The 16,132-nt window shown below is 48.3% G+C and overlaps 1 protein-coding gene across 1 annotated transcript in view; it reads left to right on the top strand.

Annotated features, from left to right (window-relative positions):
* Window positions 1-908: 908 nt before the first annotated feature.
* Window positions 909-16,132, top strand: part of VSTM5 (V-set and transmembrane domain containing 5) — a 30,808-nt gene continuing 15,584 nt past the window's right edge. The window contains exon 1 of the mRNA XM_081535598.1: window positions 909-1,045. Coding sequence (XP_081391724.1) covers window positions 955-1,045 — 91 coding nt within the window. The 5' untranslated portion in view covers window positions 909-954. The remainder of the gene's footprint in view (window positions 1,046-16,132) is intronic.

Genomic DNA, 16,132 nt, shown 5'->3' with positions numbered 1-16,132 from the left:
GCCCAGCTGCAAGGGAGCCGAGGAAATCTAGTTTAAACAAACTGGAATTGAATTTCACGACTAGCTGGGACCAGGACCAATCCTCCCTCACCTTGTACTCTTCCGCCGGCAGGTAATTACTCTTGCTCTGAGTCTGCGTAGCCTCCTGGGCCTCCCTCATCAAAGACACAAATGCTCTGTACAGCAGTTGTTTGTTTTTCTAGCCCCTACCTCTTGCTAGGATTTCTAAAATCTTCTATCTTGTTCATGGTTGTATTCCCAGCCTTTAGCACAGTGCCCAGCTTCATTCCATCAGTGTTTTATGAGTATTAACCATGTGTTAGGCCCTGTGCAACTAAATAGGCTCTCAGTGAACACATCTTGGATGCATGGATGAATGGAGGTGTGGATGGTGGCTGGATAAATAGTGGATGGAAGAATGGTGGATGGACGGAGGATGGGTGGATGGATGGATGGTGTTCAGATGCATAGATGGTACCTGGTGGACAGCTATCACCACTGCCCAACGGCTCCACCCAGAGCAGCCTGAGGCTCCCTCATCCTCTTCTCATCCCTTTCATTTCAGACTGTCATTTCACTTTTCTGAAAGCCTTCTCGTTTCACATGGAGCCATTAGATGGTCCCTCTCGGTCCTCAGGCAACAGCTAATAGTTTCCCTCCCTTCTGCCGCCCAGCTGAATCCTGTATCAACACCAGTAAAGTGGGTGTGAACGGAAGGAGACTACATGATTTGCTATGATTTACCCCCGAGCGTGTGCATTCCTCTCCTCCCTCCCTCTCTCCTCGCTCTTCTTCCTTCCCTGCTCCCGGGGAACTGGTTCAACCGGAGCACCGCCAGCGCCCGGCATCTGCCCCCGGAGCCGGCGGGACGCAGACGAGGAGGCGGGGCGCGCGCGGGCCGCGCCTTCGCGCCCGGGACGCCGGTGCGGGGCGGCCGGCGCGGCGGGCGCGCTCATGAGGCCGCGGCCGGGCGGGAGGACGCGGAGTCGCGGCCTCTCGCTGGGAGTCCTCGCCCTCTGCGTGGCCGCCGCCCGCTGTCTGCAGAGTAAGCGCGGGCCGGGACGGGCGGGGCGGGCGGCGGACCGTCCCGGGTGGGGGTCGTGGCCATCCAGCCAGCGGGGCGGGGCGCGGCCTGGAGCGGGGAGCGGCCCCGGGCGCGATCGGAGCCGGAAGCCGCCGGGGGAGAGCCGGCTGCTGGGTGGCCGCCTCCGCCGCTGCATTCTGTATTCCTTTATCTTGGAATAACCCGGCTGCGGCCCTGGCATCCTCGTCCCCCGGCGCACGCACGCCCCGCCCCTGCTGTGGGGCCCCTCTCCCTCCGCGCCTTCTCGGGTCTCCAGCGCTGATCCCTCGTGCTTTAGGCCCCCCACCTCTTAGAGGAACCCCCAGCAGACCCTCTCAAAGAGGAAAGGGGGTCGGGGCCGGGGTCGGGGTCTGAACTCCTCAGGCTGGAGATGGTCCTCACCGCTCTGCCGCGGGCGGAGGGTTCGGATGGCTGGATCCCGGGGACCCAGACCACAGATCAGAGCGCAGCTCCACCTTTTCATGTAGTCATTCTCCTTATGATCACTCCTATTTTACAGATTAGTCATCCGAGGTTTCTAGAATGACCAGCGCAGGGCCGCTGGCGGGGGAGGACCTCTAGAAAGAGCCGGTGCTTACTAAGCACCTTTGCGCTCACTGTCCCCAGGGCTTGATGGCACTTCTATCATTGAATCTCAGAGCAACTCTATGTAAAAAGTGCCCCTCTTCTTATTGTCCCTTAATTTTCATTGGCGTGTAGTTGCTTTACAGTGTTGTGTTAGTTTCAGCTGTACAGCAAAGGGAATCAAAAAGTGCCGCTCTCATGCCTGTTTCACAAGTGAGGAAACTGAGGCACAGCTGTTGCCACCTAAGCAGTGATAGAGTTAGTATTTAAACCTGGGTTAATCTGGCACGGTTGACCTTTACACCTCTCCAGCTACAGCCCAGCTTCGAAGGCTGCGAATCTCAGGAACCCACAAAGATTGGTAGGGGCCATGTGCCTCTAGCTGTCTGTGGACCAGGAAGTAGGTTAGTCCATCAGATGAGTGGGTGCGTCTGGCGTCGCAGTGACCTCTTCTATCATTTTGCACCCCTCCAAGGTGTTTCCAACCAGACATTTTCATGTAATATCTGTACAGCTGTCCCTGACATTCAGGTGTCAGCTGTTCACCACAGTGTGGAGTTCATTTATTCACTCAGTCATTCACTGCCCCCTCTGCTTCCAGGAAGCAGGCCACAGTGGTACTGGGGATTCTGTGGTTCACAGTGTTGCCCTCAGACAAGCAAACAAGAGTGCTGGCTGGGAGTGGCCAGTCCTGAGAGGCAGGGAGTGCCAAAGTTCTGGAAGCTCTAGAGGATCAGAACCCAGACGGGAATTAGACCAAGACTCCCAAAGGGAGCTGTGCCTACCCAATGACAGATGGACAGAGAGGCCCGGGAATGGGACAGTGGGACACAGGGCCTCCTAGATGAAGAGGAAACGCATGCAAAACTGGGAGGAAGGGTCAACGTTTTGCATTTCTCCATTGAGGAGCAACTCCTGCAGAGCTGTAAACAGGAAGGCAGGTCCCTAGCACTTGCCTAGTGCCAGCGGGCATCTGCCCTGTGCCCCTGTCTGAGGGGGGGCTGTGTTTCCAGGCCAGCCCCCATGACTCGGGGAGAGGGGTCTGCCCTCTCACCAGCTCCCTCCATTCTCTTCTTCTACAGCCTCTGCCCAAAGCCTCCACCCAGAAAGCCAGATACGCATCACTGACACTGAAGCCTGCGTGAAAGCACGTGCCGCAAGCTCACACACACACACACCCCTGCATGTGAAGCCTTTTCTCTGTAAATGAGACTGTTACGGACTGAATGCTTGTGTCCCTGAAATTTCCATGTGGAAACCCTAACCCACAAAGTGATGGTATCTGGAGGTGGAGCCTTTGGGAGGCATTAGGTTTAGAGGAGGTCATGATGTTGCGGTCCCCTGACGGGGAGGAAGAGACACCGGAGAGCCCCTCCTCTCTTGCTGCCTCGGGAGGACACAGCGAGACGGCCACTGTCTGCAGGGAAGGGAAAGAGTCCTCCAAATCTGCCAGGACCTTGATCTTGGCTGTCTCAGCCTCCAGAGCTATGCTCCTTAAGCCACGCAGTCAATAGTATTTTGTTACAGCAGCCCAAGCTAAGACAGAAGTAAAAAGTGCTGATGTCATAAATACCCCCAAAATGTAGAAGCAGCTTTGGAACTGAGTAATGGGTAGAAGCTGGACGAGTTTTGAAGTACATGCTAGAAATACGGACACTAAGGGCCGTTCTAGTGAGGTTTCGGATGGAAATGAGGAACAAATTATTGGACAATAGGGAAAAGGTGATCCTTGTTAAAAAGTGGCAAAGAACTTGGCTGAGCTGTGTTCATGTTCCAGAGTTCCCGTTGAAGGTGGAGCTTGGGAATGATGAAATTAGATAATAAACTGAGAAGATTCTTAAGCAAAGTGTTGAAGGAGCAGGTTGGTTCCTCCTGTCTGCTTAGAGTAAAATGCAAGAAGAGAAAGATTACTTGAAGAAGGAATTCTTAAGCAAAAAGGAACAGGAACTTAAAGATATGGAAAATTGTCAACCTGTCTATGTTATAAAAAAGAGAGCATGTTCAGAGAGAGCACGGAGATTGTGACAAACCACTGTTTGATAAGATTAGCCTGGTGTGAACCATGGGCCTAATCAGCCGCCCAGCAGGAACAACTCCAGTGTAACTGAAGGGGTGAAGACAGAGGGAAGTGAGGGGAGGCTGTCGGACTTGATGGATCCTGCAGGGCTGACTGTATCACTGTCTAGCTGTGTATGCTATTTTTCAGGATAAGAAAAGAATGAAGGCAATTCAGCCAGCATCAGAGTTGTCTCCTTGGTTTCAAATGTAGGGGGGGCGGGGGCGGGGTATTGATTTCAACAGGCAAGACAGGCTTTGCTGAGCCCTGCGGGGGGGCCTGGGGATGTCCAGCGGAGCTGCAGGGGTGAGGTGACCCCTGCCTCGGTGGGTCCTGAAGGCAGAGTCTGGCACCACAGAGGATTATGAGTGAGCCTTAAGGGCTAATGGATTTACCTTGCTAGGTTTTGGACTCACCTGGGACCTGTCACGCCTTCCTTCTGTTCTCTCCTTTTTTGGAATGGGAATGTATATCCTATGCTTGTTCCACCGCTGCATTTTGGAAGCACATAACTTATCTGGTTTCACAGGTTCTCAGCTGGAGAATAATTTTCTTTCAAGAAAAATCATACCTCAAGTCTTACCCAGTCTGATTTATTATAGATGAGACTTTAGAGTTGAAGGAGAAATGAGTTAAGACTTTGGGAACTGTTGGGATGGAATTAATATATTTTGCATGCAGGAATTCATTGCATGAATTTTAGGGGACCAGGGACAGAATGTCCCTAAATGTTTCTGTCCCCCCAGAAAGCCATTATGTTGAAGCCCTAACTCCCAATGTAATGGTATGTGAACGTGGGGCCTTGAGGGGGCAATTAAGTTTAGAGTTGAAGTCATGAGAGTAGGACTTCTGTGAGGGGTTAGTGTCTCTCTAAGAAGAGAAAGAGACCACTGATCCCACTCTCTGCATATGATGATACAGCAGGAAGATGCCCATCTACAAGCCGGGAAGAGGGCCCTCAGTGAAAACTGAGTCTATTGGCACCTTGACCTTGGACTTTCCAGCCTCCACAACTGTGAGGAGTAAATGTCTGTTGTTTAGGCCCCTGGTTCATGGTATTTTGTTACAGCAGCTCCAGCTGACTACGACAGGGCCTTAAAAGCCCTGAAAGCTGGCAGGTCTCCTGCACCTGGCCAGGTGGAGTGCTTTTCCAGGACCTTGTCCATCTCCTTTCTCAGCTCTCAGCACAAGAAGTTAGCCATCAGGCCTCTGAGTATCGGTGCCATGCTCATCTGGACACAGATGATCCAAGACTCAAGTAGGAATGCCTTGGGCTTTTTCGTTGTTGGTTGGTTGTTTTTAATTGAAGTACAGTTGATTTACAATGTTGTGTTAATTTCTGCCATACAGCAAAGTGATTCAGTTATACATATATATATGTATACATATATATACATTCTTTTTTTAATATTCTTTTCCATTGTAGTTTATCCTAGGATATAAACCTATATAGTAGGACCTGTTGCTAAGTAGAACAATTTAGTTGGTGGCCTGAGCCAAGTCAGCTTACTGCCTGCATTTCAACCCCAGCTTCTAAAAAGCAGCTTGCTCCCCTAGCATACGCACACACCCACTCACACACATGCACACGTGAACATACACACAAGTATTTAGCATCCCTGCTTTTCCAGGTGAAGCTGAGATGGAGGAGCTGGCCCTGCTGAGTCGTTCCTGGCTGGAGCCTAGGAGAATGGAGGAGCAGCGGGGGCAGAGCCTTGGCCTGGGGACCGGCCGGGAGGCCGGGGCGGCCACAGCCGCATGGAGCCGTGGTTCCAGCTTAGCTGGAGGTGGCATGGGGCGGGCAGGAGGGAGGGCCGGCCTAGGGAGAATCCCCTGGGGAGACCTCAGGATCCATCTCCGCAGGACACAGTCCCACTGGCGCCTGCTCGGCCATCCATGTTGGCACACGAGTATTATTACTGAGCACTTAAGGTGCGCCCCACTGACCCAGGCGAAACCGACCGATGAGGCGTGGGCTCTCTCTGATTTATAGACAATGGTCTTGCATACCTATAAACCTACCCACCCAGAAGAGTGGTGCTTGGGTATGCTTTTAAAAAATGCAATAAAAAATGGAATCATGCTGTGCTTGTTACTCAGCAGCTTACTTTTTACAGCAATCTTTTTTTTTTAGCTCTGTCCACGTTGATAGCCAAGATCTTGCTCATTCCTCTCAACTATCGGTACTACGCGTATGTCGTATCCATATCTACTTTCTCCTTAACTAGCCCGTCCTGAGGGACATGGCCTCTTCCAGCTTGCAGCCCTTTCTGTGGGGAGAGCAGAGCCCTGATATGGGGTGAATGCGGCATTGCTGATGTGACATCGTGTGGAGGGCGAGCCAGGCTGATGGGTGCCCTCTCCACATGCCTCCCCTGGGGGTGGTGCTCAGAAATGCCTGGGGCATACACTGAAGTTACTGAGGGAGGGGCAGCATCACCAGAAAGTCACCTTCATGGCTTCATCCCTGGTCTCCAAGAGAGTCCTGAGGCTACTCCGTGCTGGGCTGGGAAGGGGCTGTAGTCAGGAGACCCTGCTATCATCCCCAGGGCTTCAGGCCACTTATTTCTTCCATCTGCTCGCAGGCTTTTTTTCCTTTTAGTATTCTGATATATCTAAACTCATGGTGCATATTATAAATCAGCTTTGCTGTAATCTCTGTGGCCTGGACTGAAGTTGAGTTCTTCCCAAGAGAACACGTGTTGCTTCTGTCGGTCCCGGTCAGCAGGAAGCGTCCTCCTCCGTGGAGGGTGGGATGGAGAAACTGAGGTTGAGTCTTGGAGGATGAGCCAGTGCATACAGCAGGACAGGGTGGAGAAGAGAGCTCCAGGCATACAGCAGGTGCTCAGAAGCTAGGAGAACAGATCTTCATGGAGCCTGACACGGTCTGGGCGTGCTAAGTGACAGAAGTAGTAAGGGTGTTGCCTCAGGAAGCACTTACTGGAGATTTAACCGGTTCCCTCATCTGAGACCCACTGACACTGCACCCCCATAGCCTGTGCTCTCAGGACCCTCGTCTGCCTGCACCTGGGTTGTTCCTAGAACACAGGCTCGGGTTAAAGTATTTATCTATCCGGCAGAAATGGGAATAGGAGAGAGGCACAGTTGGCAAGTACAACGTTGGGCAATGATTTTCTTCTGTAACTGGTTTGCCGTGCTTGGAAGGCACCAGTCAGCCCTGTGGGCAAAGGGGAAGGGACCAGACCATCAAGAGAGCACAGAATATTCCTGCTGTTCACTGTGGTCCAGGAAGCTCAATGGCCTGCCCCTGTGGAGGCACATCCCTGGGGGCAGCTCAGGCTGATACCATCTGGACCCCAGAGGAACCCCACGGCTGGGAAGGGCAGGGCCCGAGGTCTGGTCCCAGTGCTGGCAGTAAGCCCTATATATTGGGTCACCTTCCTTCTCTGAGTGTACAGGGTCAGGAGGGTGGGCTGGGTTCATGGTTCTCAACCCGGGCTGCACATAAGAACCTCCTGGAAGGCTTGTAAGACCTACAGATGCCTACGCCCCTCCTTCTTGTCTCAAGGAAACAGCTTGGCAGGAAATGCGCACCTCTCTCCCATCTTCCATTCTCAGAACATCTACCACTGTGTGCAGGAGAGTCTCGCTTCTCCCTTATTGTCAGTTTAATCCTGACAAACCCACGGAAACTCTGCCACCAGGCTTAGGTCAGGAGACAAGAATGTTTCGCTTTGAAGTTTGGTTTGGTTTAGTAAATGGTTCCTGAGCACCTAGTGAGGAAGGGGCACTGTGCCGGGAGCCAGGGACAACGAGCATGGTCCCTGCAGCAGGGATCATGTGGCCCTGTGGGGAGGGTCGGGTCCTGCCTGGACACTCGGCGGTCAGATGCCCGGGGAGTAGGAGAGGGGCATTCAGCTGAGAGCTGGAAGGAGGCTTCGTGGAGCAGCAGCCTCGAAGTCACAGTAGGAGGAAGCCAGGTGAGCGGGGAGGAGCAGGTTCTGAGCAACAGGAATGATGAGCACAGATGCTGCACCGTCTTCTCGCCCTTGGGGCCAGTAGCTGGTGGCAGTGCCTTAGTTAGATCAGGTTTTTCAGCTCTGGTCAGTTTCTTCAAATTCAATCTGATAAACTGTCTAGAGAAATGGGATTGGCAAAGTCTTGGATCTTAGGTGCCAGAATAGTTCCTCTGATAGAGCAGTGCCAGGGGGTCAGGAGGGAGACGTGCGTCCTCCGCAGTGGACCCCGGCTGTCGGTCCTGTGGCAGGGTTACAAGCCCAGGCTCACTGTGGGGCTGGGGCGCATTCCTTTTGTAAGCCGGTGCCCAGAAGCGGGGCACCAGACCCTCCCTCTCCTCTCACCATCAAGCAAGCCCTCCACATGCTCTGGGATGGGCGGCCAGGGGTCCTTCAACCAGAACTGGTTCCCTTATGCAGGTAGACTGTCAGCTCAGCGTGACCACCTCAGTCTGAGTGAACCGTCCATCACATCCCACCCTGCCAGGCGATCTGGACCGAACTGTGTGTTCGCCTGCTCCTTCCAGCCGTGGAACAGGCACTCCCTCACCCAGCCTGGATGGAAAGCCCGCTGGGAGCTGCACTGTGTGGGCTGATTGGGCCTGGCGGAGGAGGGGACATTGAGGATGGACCCTGCAAGTGGGCAGAAGACTGAGAATGGGGAGGGTGGTCTGAGCTGAGTTACAGAGGAGAGGCCGCAGGGGGGAGTGGGCCACAGTCTGTGCAACAGCAACTGGGGAGAAGTGATGAGTCTTGGGGGATGGGGCAGGAAAAGGGGGGTGAGGCCAGGTTTCTTGGGTCTTTCAGAGGAGACACAGCCAGGTGGGTTTAGAAAGATTACTAACAATAGCCTCCAGCCAACGAAGAGAAGAAAAGCCAGTACCTCCCAAGTATTTATAATTGTTTTTTAACAATAAGACAATGATACCTGTGACTATTTATCAATCACATACTTTGTACCAAGCACTATGAACTGCTGCCTTCCATGCATGCGTGCGTGCATGCTAAGTCACTTCAGTCGTGTCCAACTCTTTGTGACCCCATTGACTGTATAGCCCACCAGGCTCCTCTGTCCATGGGATTCTCCAGGCAAGAATACTGGAGTGGGTTGCTGTGCCCTCCTCCAGGGGATCTTCCTGACCCAGGGATTGAACCTGTGTCTCTTAAGTCTTCTGCATTGGCAGGTGGGTTCTTTACCACTAATGCCCCCTGGGAAGCACTCTTCATAGTAATCCTGCCAATGGGGACTATTAGTCCCCATTTTATAGATGGGGAAACTGAGGCTCAGAGAGATTGAGGGACTTGCCTAAAGACATTCATTCTTTCATCATGTGTTTATGGGAAGCCCACAGTGCCAGGTACTGTGCCAGGCCTTGGGGATTCCATGGAAAACAAGGCAGACTAGCCCCGTGGGTTCGTAGCTGACAGCTGATCTGGGAGGATGGACCATTGATCAAGAGGAACTGCTGCTTCTGCTGCTGCTAAGTCGCTTCAGTCGTGTCCGACTCTGTGCGACCCCATAGACGCTAGCCCACCAGGCTCCCCCGTCCCTGGGATTCTCCAGGCAAGAACACTGGAGTGGGTTGCCATTTCCTTCTCCAATGCATGAAAGTGAAAAGTGAAAGTGAAGTCGCTCAGTCATGTCCGACCCTTAGCGACCCCGTGGACTGCAGCCTACCAGGCTGCTCCGTCCATGGGAGTTTCCAGGCAAGAGTACTGGAATGGGTTGCCATTTCCTTCTCCATGATCAAGAGGAACTGCAGCAGGGGATTTCCCTATGGCCCAGTGATTGAGACTGCACTTCCACTGCAGGGGGTGTGGGATAGATCCTGGAACGAGGAAGGTCCGCGTGCCATGTGACGTGGCCAAAAAAAAAGAGAAATTACAACGGCCTGGGTTAAGGTGATAGAGACGAACACGGAGCTCTGGGAACCCAGAGCTGGAACTCCTCTGGTGTTGAAGGACTGCGGAAGGCTCCCTGGAAGAAGTGACGTTTAAGACCTGTAGGCTGGAGAGGGGCTGACACTTCAGTCTCGTTGAAGGAGAAGCTTTGTACTCTCATCGCGGTACCCAGTCACTTATGTGTCTGAATCGTCTTTTGCTCACTCTGCACCCGTCTCCCAAGTGCCTTCAGGCATCCTGGGAAGTCCTCCCAGAAGAACTGTTGGAGGTCAGCGCCTCATCTCTGCCTTCATGCTCCTGTTGCACACACATTTCCACAGAAGTGTCCGAGGAGGCGCCCACCTCCCAGTTTCCCAGGCTGGCCCCTGGCTCAGGCCCACCGTAAGTCCTTGCAGCCCAGCTCTGCGGAGGGTAAACCCAGGGGCACCTCACTCTCCAAGACTGGGCAAGGGCAGGCAGCCACCTCCGCCATACCTGGCTTTCTTGACCTCCAAGTAGAGACACAGCAGTGATGTGACTGTAGCCTGTGGCTGTCCCCAAAAGTGTTCCACTTTCCAGTAAGGGTGGCTCTTGCTTAAGTTAAAAAGATTCCAGAAGGAATTCCACAGGGTGGAAATTCAGGTCACCCAATTCTTGCCACATTCTGCAAGTGAATCACAGATTTACAAATGCTGATTCAAGTTCTAAACCTGTTATGTAATTTGGGCTGGAAGAATGAGCCCCCTTCACTCAACACTCCAGCTCCCAGCCTCAGCTTTACTGCTTTAGTCCCTGGTACAACTCCAGCTTCTTCTTACATACCCCTGAGGATGGGGAGCTCACTACCTCAATAAGCAACTCAATGCATCTTCAAAGAATTCTCTTTAATAAAAGAGAAACTATCTTTAAAGAAAATAATATTCATTTTAATATTATTGAATGGTCACCAAGTGTTAGAAACTATGATAAGCTCCTTATATGTATTGCCTCCCTTAAACTTCATTCAGACTTCCCAGGTGGCTCAGTGGTAAAGAATACTCCTGCCAATGCAGGAGCCCCAGGGGACGCAGGTTTGATCCCTGAGTCGAGAAGATCCGCTGGAGGAGTAAATGGCAGCCCATTCCAGTATTCTTGCCTGGAGAATCCCATGGGCAGAGGATTCTAGCAGGCTACAGACCATAGAGTCACAAAGAGTCGGAAGAGACTTAGCCCACACACAGACGTTGAGAACCTTTGCTTTACAGAGTTGCAGTGTGTGAAGGAGGCAAAGGAAGTTGCTTAGCTCACTTGTTCTTCCTTTCTAACCCCAAAGCATCTCTAGAAATAGGACTGGATGCAATCAAATTTGACTGATGCCAGAAAGAGTCCATTTCCCCCAGAAATCTTGCTGAAAGGCTGTCAAAGGGTGTCAAGCATTCCTTTTCACACAATGGCCCTTCATTCTTTTGGTTTAGGCATTGTTAATGCCCCTAGGAAGTGGGTCTGCACTTCAGCTGCTAAGTCTTTAGTATGGATTCACTCAGTGGTTTTCAGTTTTGGCTGCACACTGGGATCACATAGGGACTTTTAAAAAGCACAGAGGCTTTGGTCTCACCCCTAAAAATTCTGAACTCATAAGTCCAAGGTAGGCTTTTTAAAAACTTCCCCAGATGGTCTGATATTCACAGATTGATAATAATTAGATTAGGTCAGGTGGTTCATCTGGGTTCAGCCTCCTCTGACAGGGGAAGTGGGTTTGCAGGGCCCTCTCTGCGGGGCTCTGAGAAGAGGTTGGATGCAGAGTAGTTGATTAGCGAAGTAGCTAAGGGTGGACTTGCATGTGGCGTGTGTGACTCTGGGTTGTTGCTCTATCAGTGTTAGACCCCTTCACTTCCTTCCCGAATGCTTGTTGAATGAGAGGAGACTGGATTAAGTCTGGATGAAAAATCACACAAGGGAGCTCCTCTGCGCCCTTGGGATTGTCCTGGCACTCAAGCTCTCTCATTCACATGTGTGTGGGCTTTTTAAAAGACTGAAGCACTGAAGCCAAGCCATGATGATCCTTAGTTACAAATGAGGAAAGGATGATGCAGAGAGGGAGGGGATTTGCACAGTCGCCCAGATAGGGCACAGCACAGCCAAAACAAGACCGGGGTCTTCAGATTCCAGGGCTTCCCCAGCCAGCATCTTGAACTCCTCTGCCACCCTCTGCCTCTACAGGCAGGTGTGCCTTGTGGTCATCTGGAGAGAAGGGCAGCATTTCCACTCTGCAATCAGAGATGGAACTGAGAAGAGCCCCGGGTGAATACGGTGTAGAAGCCACAGGGCATTTCAAGCAGGAAAGAGTGCTCTGCAGTGTCCCAGATGGACAAAGTTATCTGCTGGGAATGAGGAGGAATTTGGAGGTCTTGACAGATTGGGGGAACCTGCTCATAATAATCATAGAGAAAGGAGGAGTGAATTTACATGAGAAGTACAGTAAGATGGGCAGTATGGAGGGCCATCTCGAGGGTACACTGTGCTCCGTTGCTCTGGAGACCGTCTGCTGTGGGACTTTGTCCCGCCGTGTTGACTGCTCAGGCCTCAGGTCTGGGCAGAGAGGAAGTGAAGAACTGTTGATCCAGGGTGAGGGTTTTGCCAGGCACAGATGATGAAAAGAGAGAGGCTGCTAGAGTTTGAAGAATCTTGGCCGAGGAGAGGGAGGAGGTTCTTGTAGATGAGGGTGCTGCAGGCGTGGGGGCTGATGCCTGACCTTGCAGTAGATTTCTGCCTGTTGGAAGAATGAAGAGGAAAGTCTGGGGGAACAGAGCACTTACATTGATGAGGGTGGATGGACCAAACTCAAAGGTATAGGATTTTTCTGGAGAGGGTGGAAGAGTGATGGTCTAAACAAGTGGTATCCAAAAAAAATATAATGTGAGCCACACACACACAAGCCACATATGTAATTGTAAATTTTCTGGTGGTTACCTTAAAAAAAGAAAGAAAAAAAATAAACAGGCATAGTCAATTTTAAAATATATGTTGTTTTACCTAATATGTCTAAAATATTATTTCAACATGTAATCAATATAAAAATTATTAATGAGCTGTTTTACGTTTTGTTTAACATATCTTAATACATTAGACAGAATCTTCAAAGTCTCCCAAATCTGGTGTGCATTTAACATTTAGAGCACATCTCATGTCAGACTGGCTAATTTCAAGCCCTCAGTAGGTACTGTGATGTGCAGCTCCTGTCTCAGAAAGCCCAGGCCTGGACTCCTGCTTCTCGTCACATCTGCCTCCCAAGTCTGTACCAGCACCGAGCGATGTGCTATGTGGGAAACGAGAGAGTGAAAACCTCCACCTCTGTACCCTGAGTGCCTGTCTTATTAGAGTAAGCTGTGGAGTGGTGAAGGGAGGGCTGGGCTCCAGTCCCAGCTCTGATCTACTCGGCAGGAATTTGGACACATATCATACCTCGTGTTTTTCTTTTTCTTTTCAATGAATAAATGTACTGCTGGTTTAATAAGATTCTGCTGTAAAACATTCTGATCACAGGCTATCTTTTAAATTGAGGTATAGTTGATTAGTTTCAGGTATTATGATTCAAAACTTTTATAGATTATATTCCAATTATAATTTAAAATATTGGCTGTATCCCCTGTGCTGTACAATATATCCTTGTCGCTTATTTATTTCATGCATAGTAGTTGTATCTTGTACTCCCCTACCCCTATCTTGCCTCCCCCCACTTTCTTCTTCCCACTGATAACTACTAGTTTATTCTCTATATCTGTGAGTCTATTTCTGTTTTGTTATATTCACTAGTTGGTTTAATTTTTTAAAGTCCATATGTAAGTGATAACATACAGTGTTTGTCTTTCTCTGTCTTACTTATTTCACTAAGCATAATACTTTCCAAGTTCATCCGTGTTGTTGCAAACAGCAAAATTTCATTCTTTTTCAGGGCTGAGTAATTTTCAGTATAAACCGTGTATTTATACCACATCTTCTTTATCCATTCATCTGTTGATAGACACTTAGGTTGCTTCCATATCTTGACTATTGCAAATAATGCTTCAGTAAACACTGGGATACACATATCTTTTCAAATTAGTGTTATTATTTTTTGGATGCATACCCAGGAGTGGAATTGCTGGTTCATATAGTGATTCTATTTTTAGTTTTTTGAGGAACCTCCATGCTGTTTTCCATAATGGCTGTACCAGTTGACATTCCCACCAACACTGTACAAGGGTCCCCTTTTGTCCACATCTCACCAATATTTATTTGTAGTTTTTGATTAGGGCCATTTGACAGGTGTGAGGTGGTAACTGATTTTGGTTCTGATTTGCATTTCCCTGATTAGCCGTGTTGAGCATCTGATTTTCATGGGCCTGTTAGCCATCTGCCTGTTTTCTCTGGGAAAATGTCTATTCAAGTCTTCTGTCTACTTTTTAATTGGATTCTTTGGGTTTTCTTTTTATACTGAGTTATGTGAACTGTTTATACATTTTGAATATTAGCCCCTTATTGGTTATATCATTTACAAATATTTTTTCCCATTCAGTAGGTTGTCCTTTTACTTTGTCAATGGTTTTCTTTACTGTGCAAAAGTTTTTAAGTTTGATTAGATCCTCTTTGTTTATTTTTGTTTACTTTACCTTAGATTAAAGAAATGTTGCTACAATTTATGTCAGAGTGTTCTGCCTATGTTTTCTTCTAGGAGTTTTATAGTTTCAGGTCTTACCTTTAGATCTTTAATACATTTTGAGCTTATTTTTGTGTATGGTGTGAGAAAATGTTCTAATTTCATTCTTTCACATCTATCTGTCCAGTTTTTCCAGCACCATTTACTTAAGAGACTGCCTTTTCTTCATTGACCATAGGTGCATGGGTTTATTTCTGAGCTCTCAATGCTGTTCTGTTAATCTTTGTGTCTATTTTTGTGCCAGTACTACACTGTTTTGATTACTGTAGCTTTGTAGTATAGTTTAAAATCAGGGTGCATGATACTCCAGTTTTGGTTCTCTTTCTCAAGATTGTTTTGGCTCTTCAGGGTCTTTTGAGTTTCCATACAAATTGATGCTTTTGAGCTGTGGTGTTGGAGAAGACTCTTGGGAGTCCCTTGGACTGCAAGGAGATCCAATCAGTCTATCCTAAAGGAAATCACTCTTGAATATTCATTGGAGGGACTGATGTTGAAGCTGAAACTCCAATACTTTGGCCACCTGATGTGAAGAACTGGTTCATTTGAAAAGACCATGATGCTGGGAAAGATTGAAGGCAGGAGGAGAAGGGGATGACAGAGGATGAGATGGTTGGATGGCATCACTGACTCAATGGACATGAGTTTGAGTAAACTCCGGGTGTCGGTGATGGACAGGGAAGCCTGGTGTGCTGCAGTCCATGGGGTCGCAAAGAGTCAGACACGACTGAGTGACTGAACTGAACTGAACCAATTTTAAAATTATTTGTTATAGTTCTGGGAAAATTGCCATTGTTTTGATAGGGATTGCATTGAATATGTAGCTTGCTTTGGATAGTATGGACATTTTAACAATATTAGCTCTTTCAGTCCATCTTATCATGATATATATCAAAAGATACTTGATAGGATTGTTTCCTTAATTTTTCTCTGATAGCTTGTTGTTAGTGTACAGAATTGCAACAGATTTCTGTGTATCAGTTTTGTATGTGCAATCTTATCAGATTCATTAATCAGCCCTGTAGTTTTCCTGGTGACATCTTTAGGATTTTCTATGTATAGTATCACATCTTTTGAAAACAGTCGCAGTTCTACTTCATCCTTTCCAATTTGGATTCCTTTTATTTCTTTTTCTTCTCTGGTTGCTGACACTAGGACTTACAATAGTATATTGAATAAAAGTGGCAAGAGTGGACATCCTTGTCCTATTCCTTATCTTAGAGGAAATGCTTTCAATTTTTCATCGAGTATGATTTTATTTGTGGGTTTGTCATGTATGACCTTTTTTATGTATGTATGACCTTTTTATGTTCAGATATGTTCCCTCTATGCCCACTTTCTAGAGAGTTTTTATAATAAATGAATGTTGAATTTTGTCAAAAGCTTTTTCTGCATCTATTGAGATGATCATATTTTATTCTTCAATTTATTAATGTGGCATATCATACTGATTTTCTAATGTTGAACTGTTCTTATATCCCTGGGGTAAATCACACTTGATCATGGTGTATGATTGTTTTAATGTATTGTTGGATTTGGTTTGCTAGTATTTTTTTTTGAGGAATTTTGCATCCGTGTTCTTCATCAGTGATATTGGCCTATTTTCTTTTTTTTGTGGTATCTTTGTCTGGCTTTAATATCATGGTGGTGCTTGCCTAGTAGAATAAATTCAGAAGAGTTCATTCATTTGCAGTTTTTTGGAATAGTTTCAGAAGGATAGATATTAATTCTTCTTTAAATGTTTGGTAGAATTCACCTATGAAGTCATCGGGTTCTGGACTTCTGTTTGTTGAGAGTTTTTTAAATTAATAATTCAGCTTCATTACTGTGAATTCTGTTTATATTTTCTATTTCTTCTTATCTCAATCTTGATTGTATGTTTCTAAGAATTTGTCCAT

Source organism: Giraffa tippelskirchi, chromosome 10, assembly GCF_054371585.1.
Source record: "Giraffa tippelskirchi isolate mGirTip1 chromosome 10, T2T-mGirTip1v1.2.pri, whole genome shotgun sequence".
In the NCBI taxonomy this organism is placed as follows: domain Eukaryota; kingdom Metazoa; phylum Chordata; class Mammalia; order Artiodactyla; family Giraffidae; genus Giraffa; species Giraffa tippelskirchi.
This window is presented reverse-complemented; position numbering and strand designations above follow the sequence as displayed.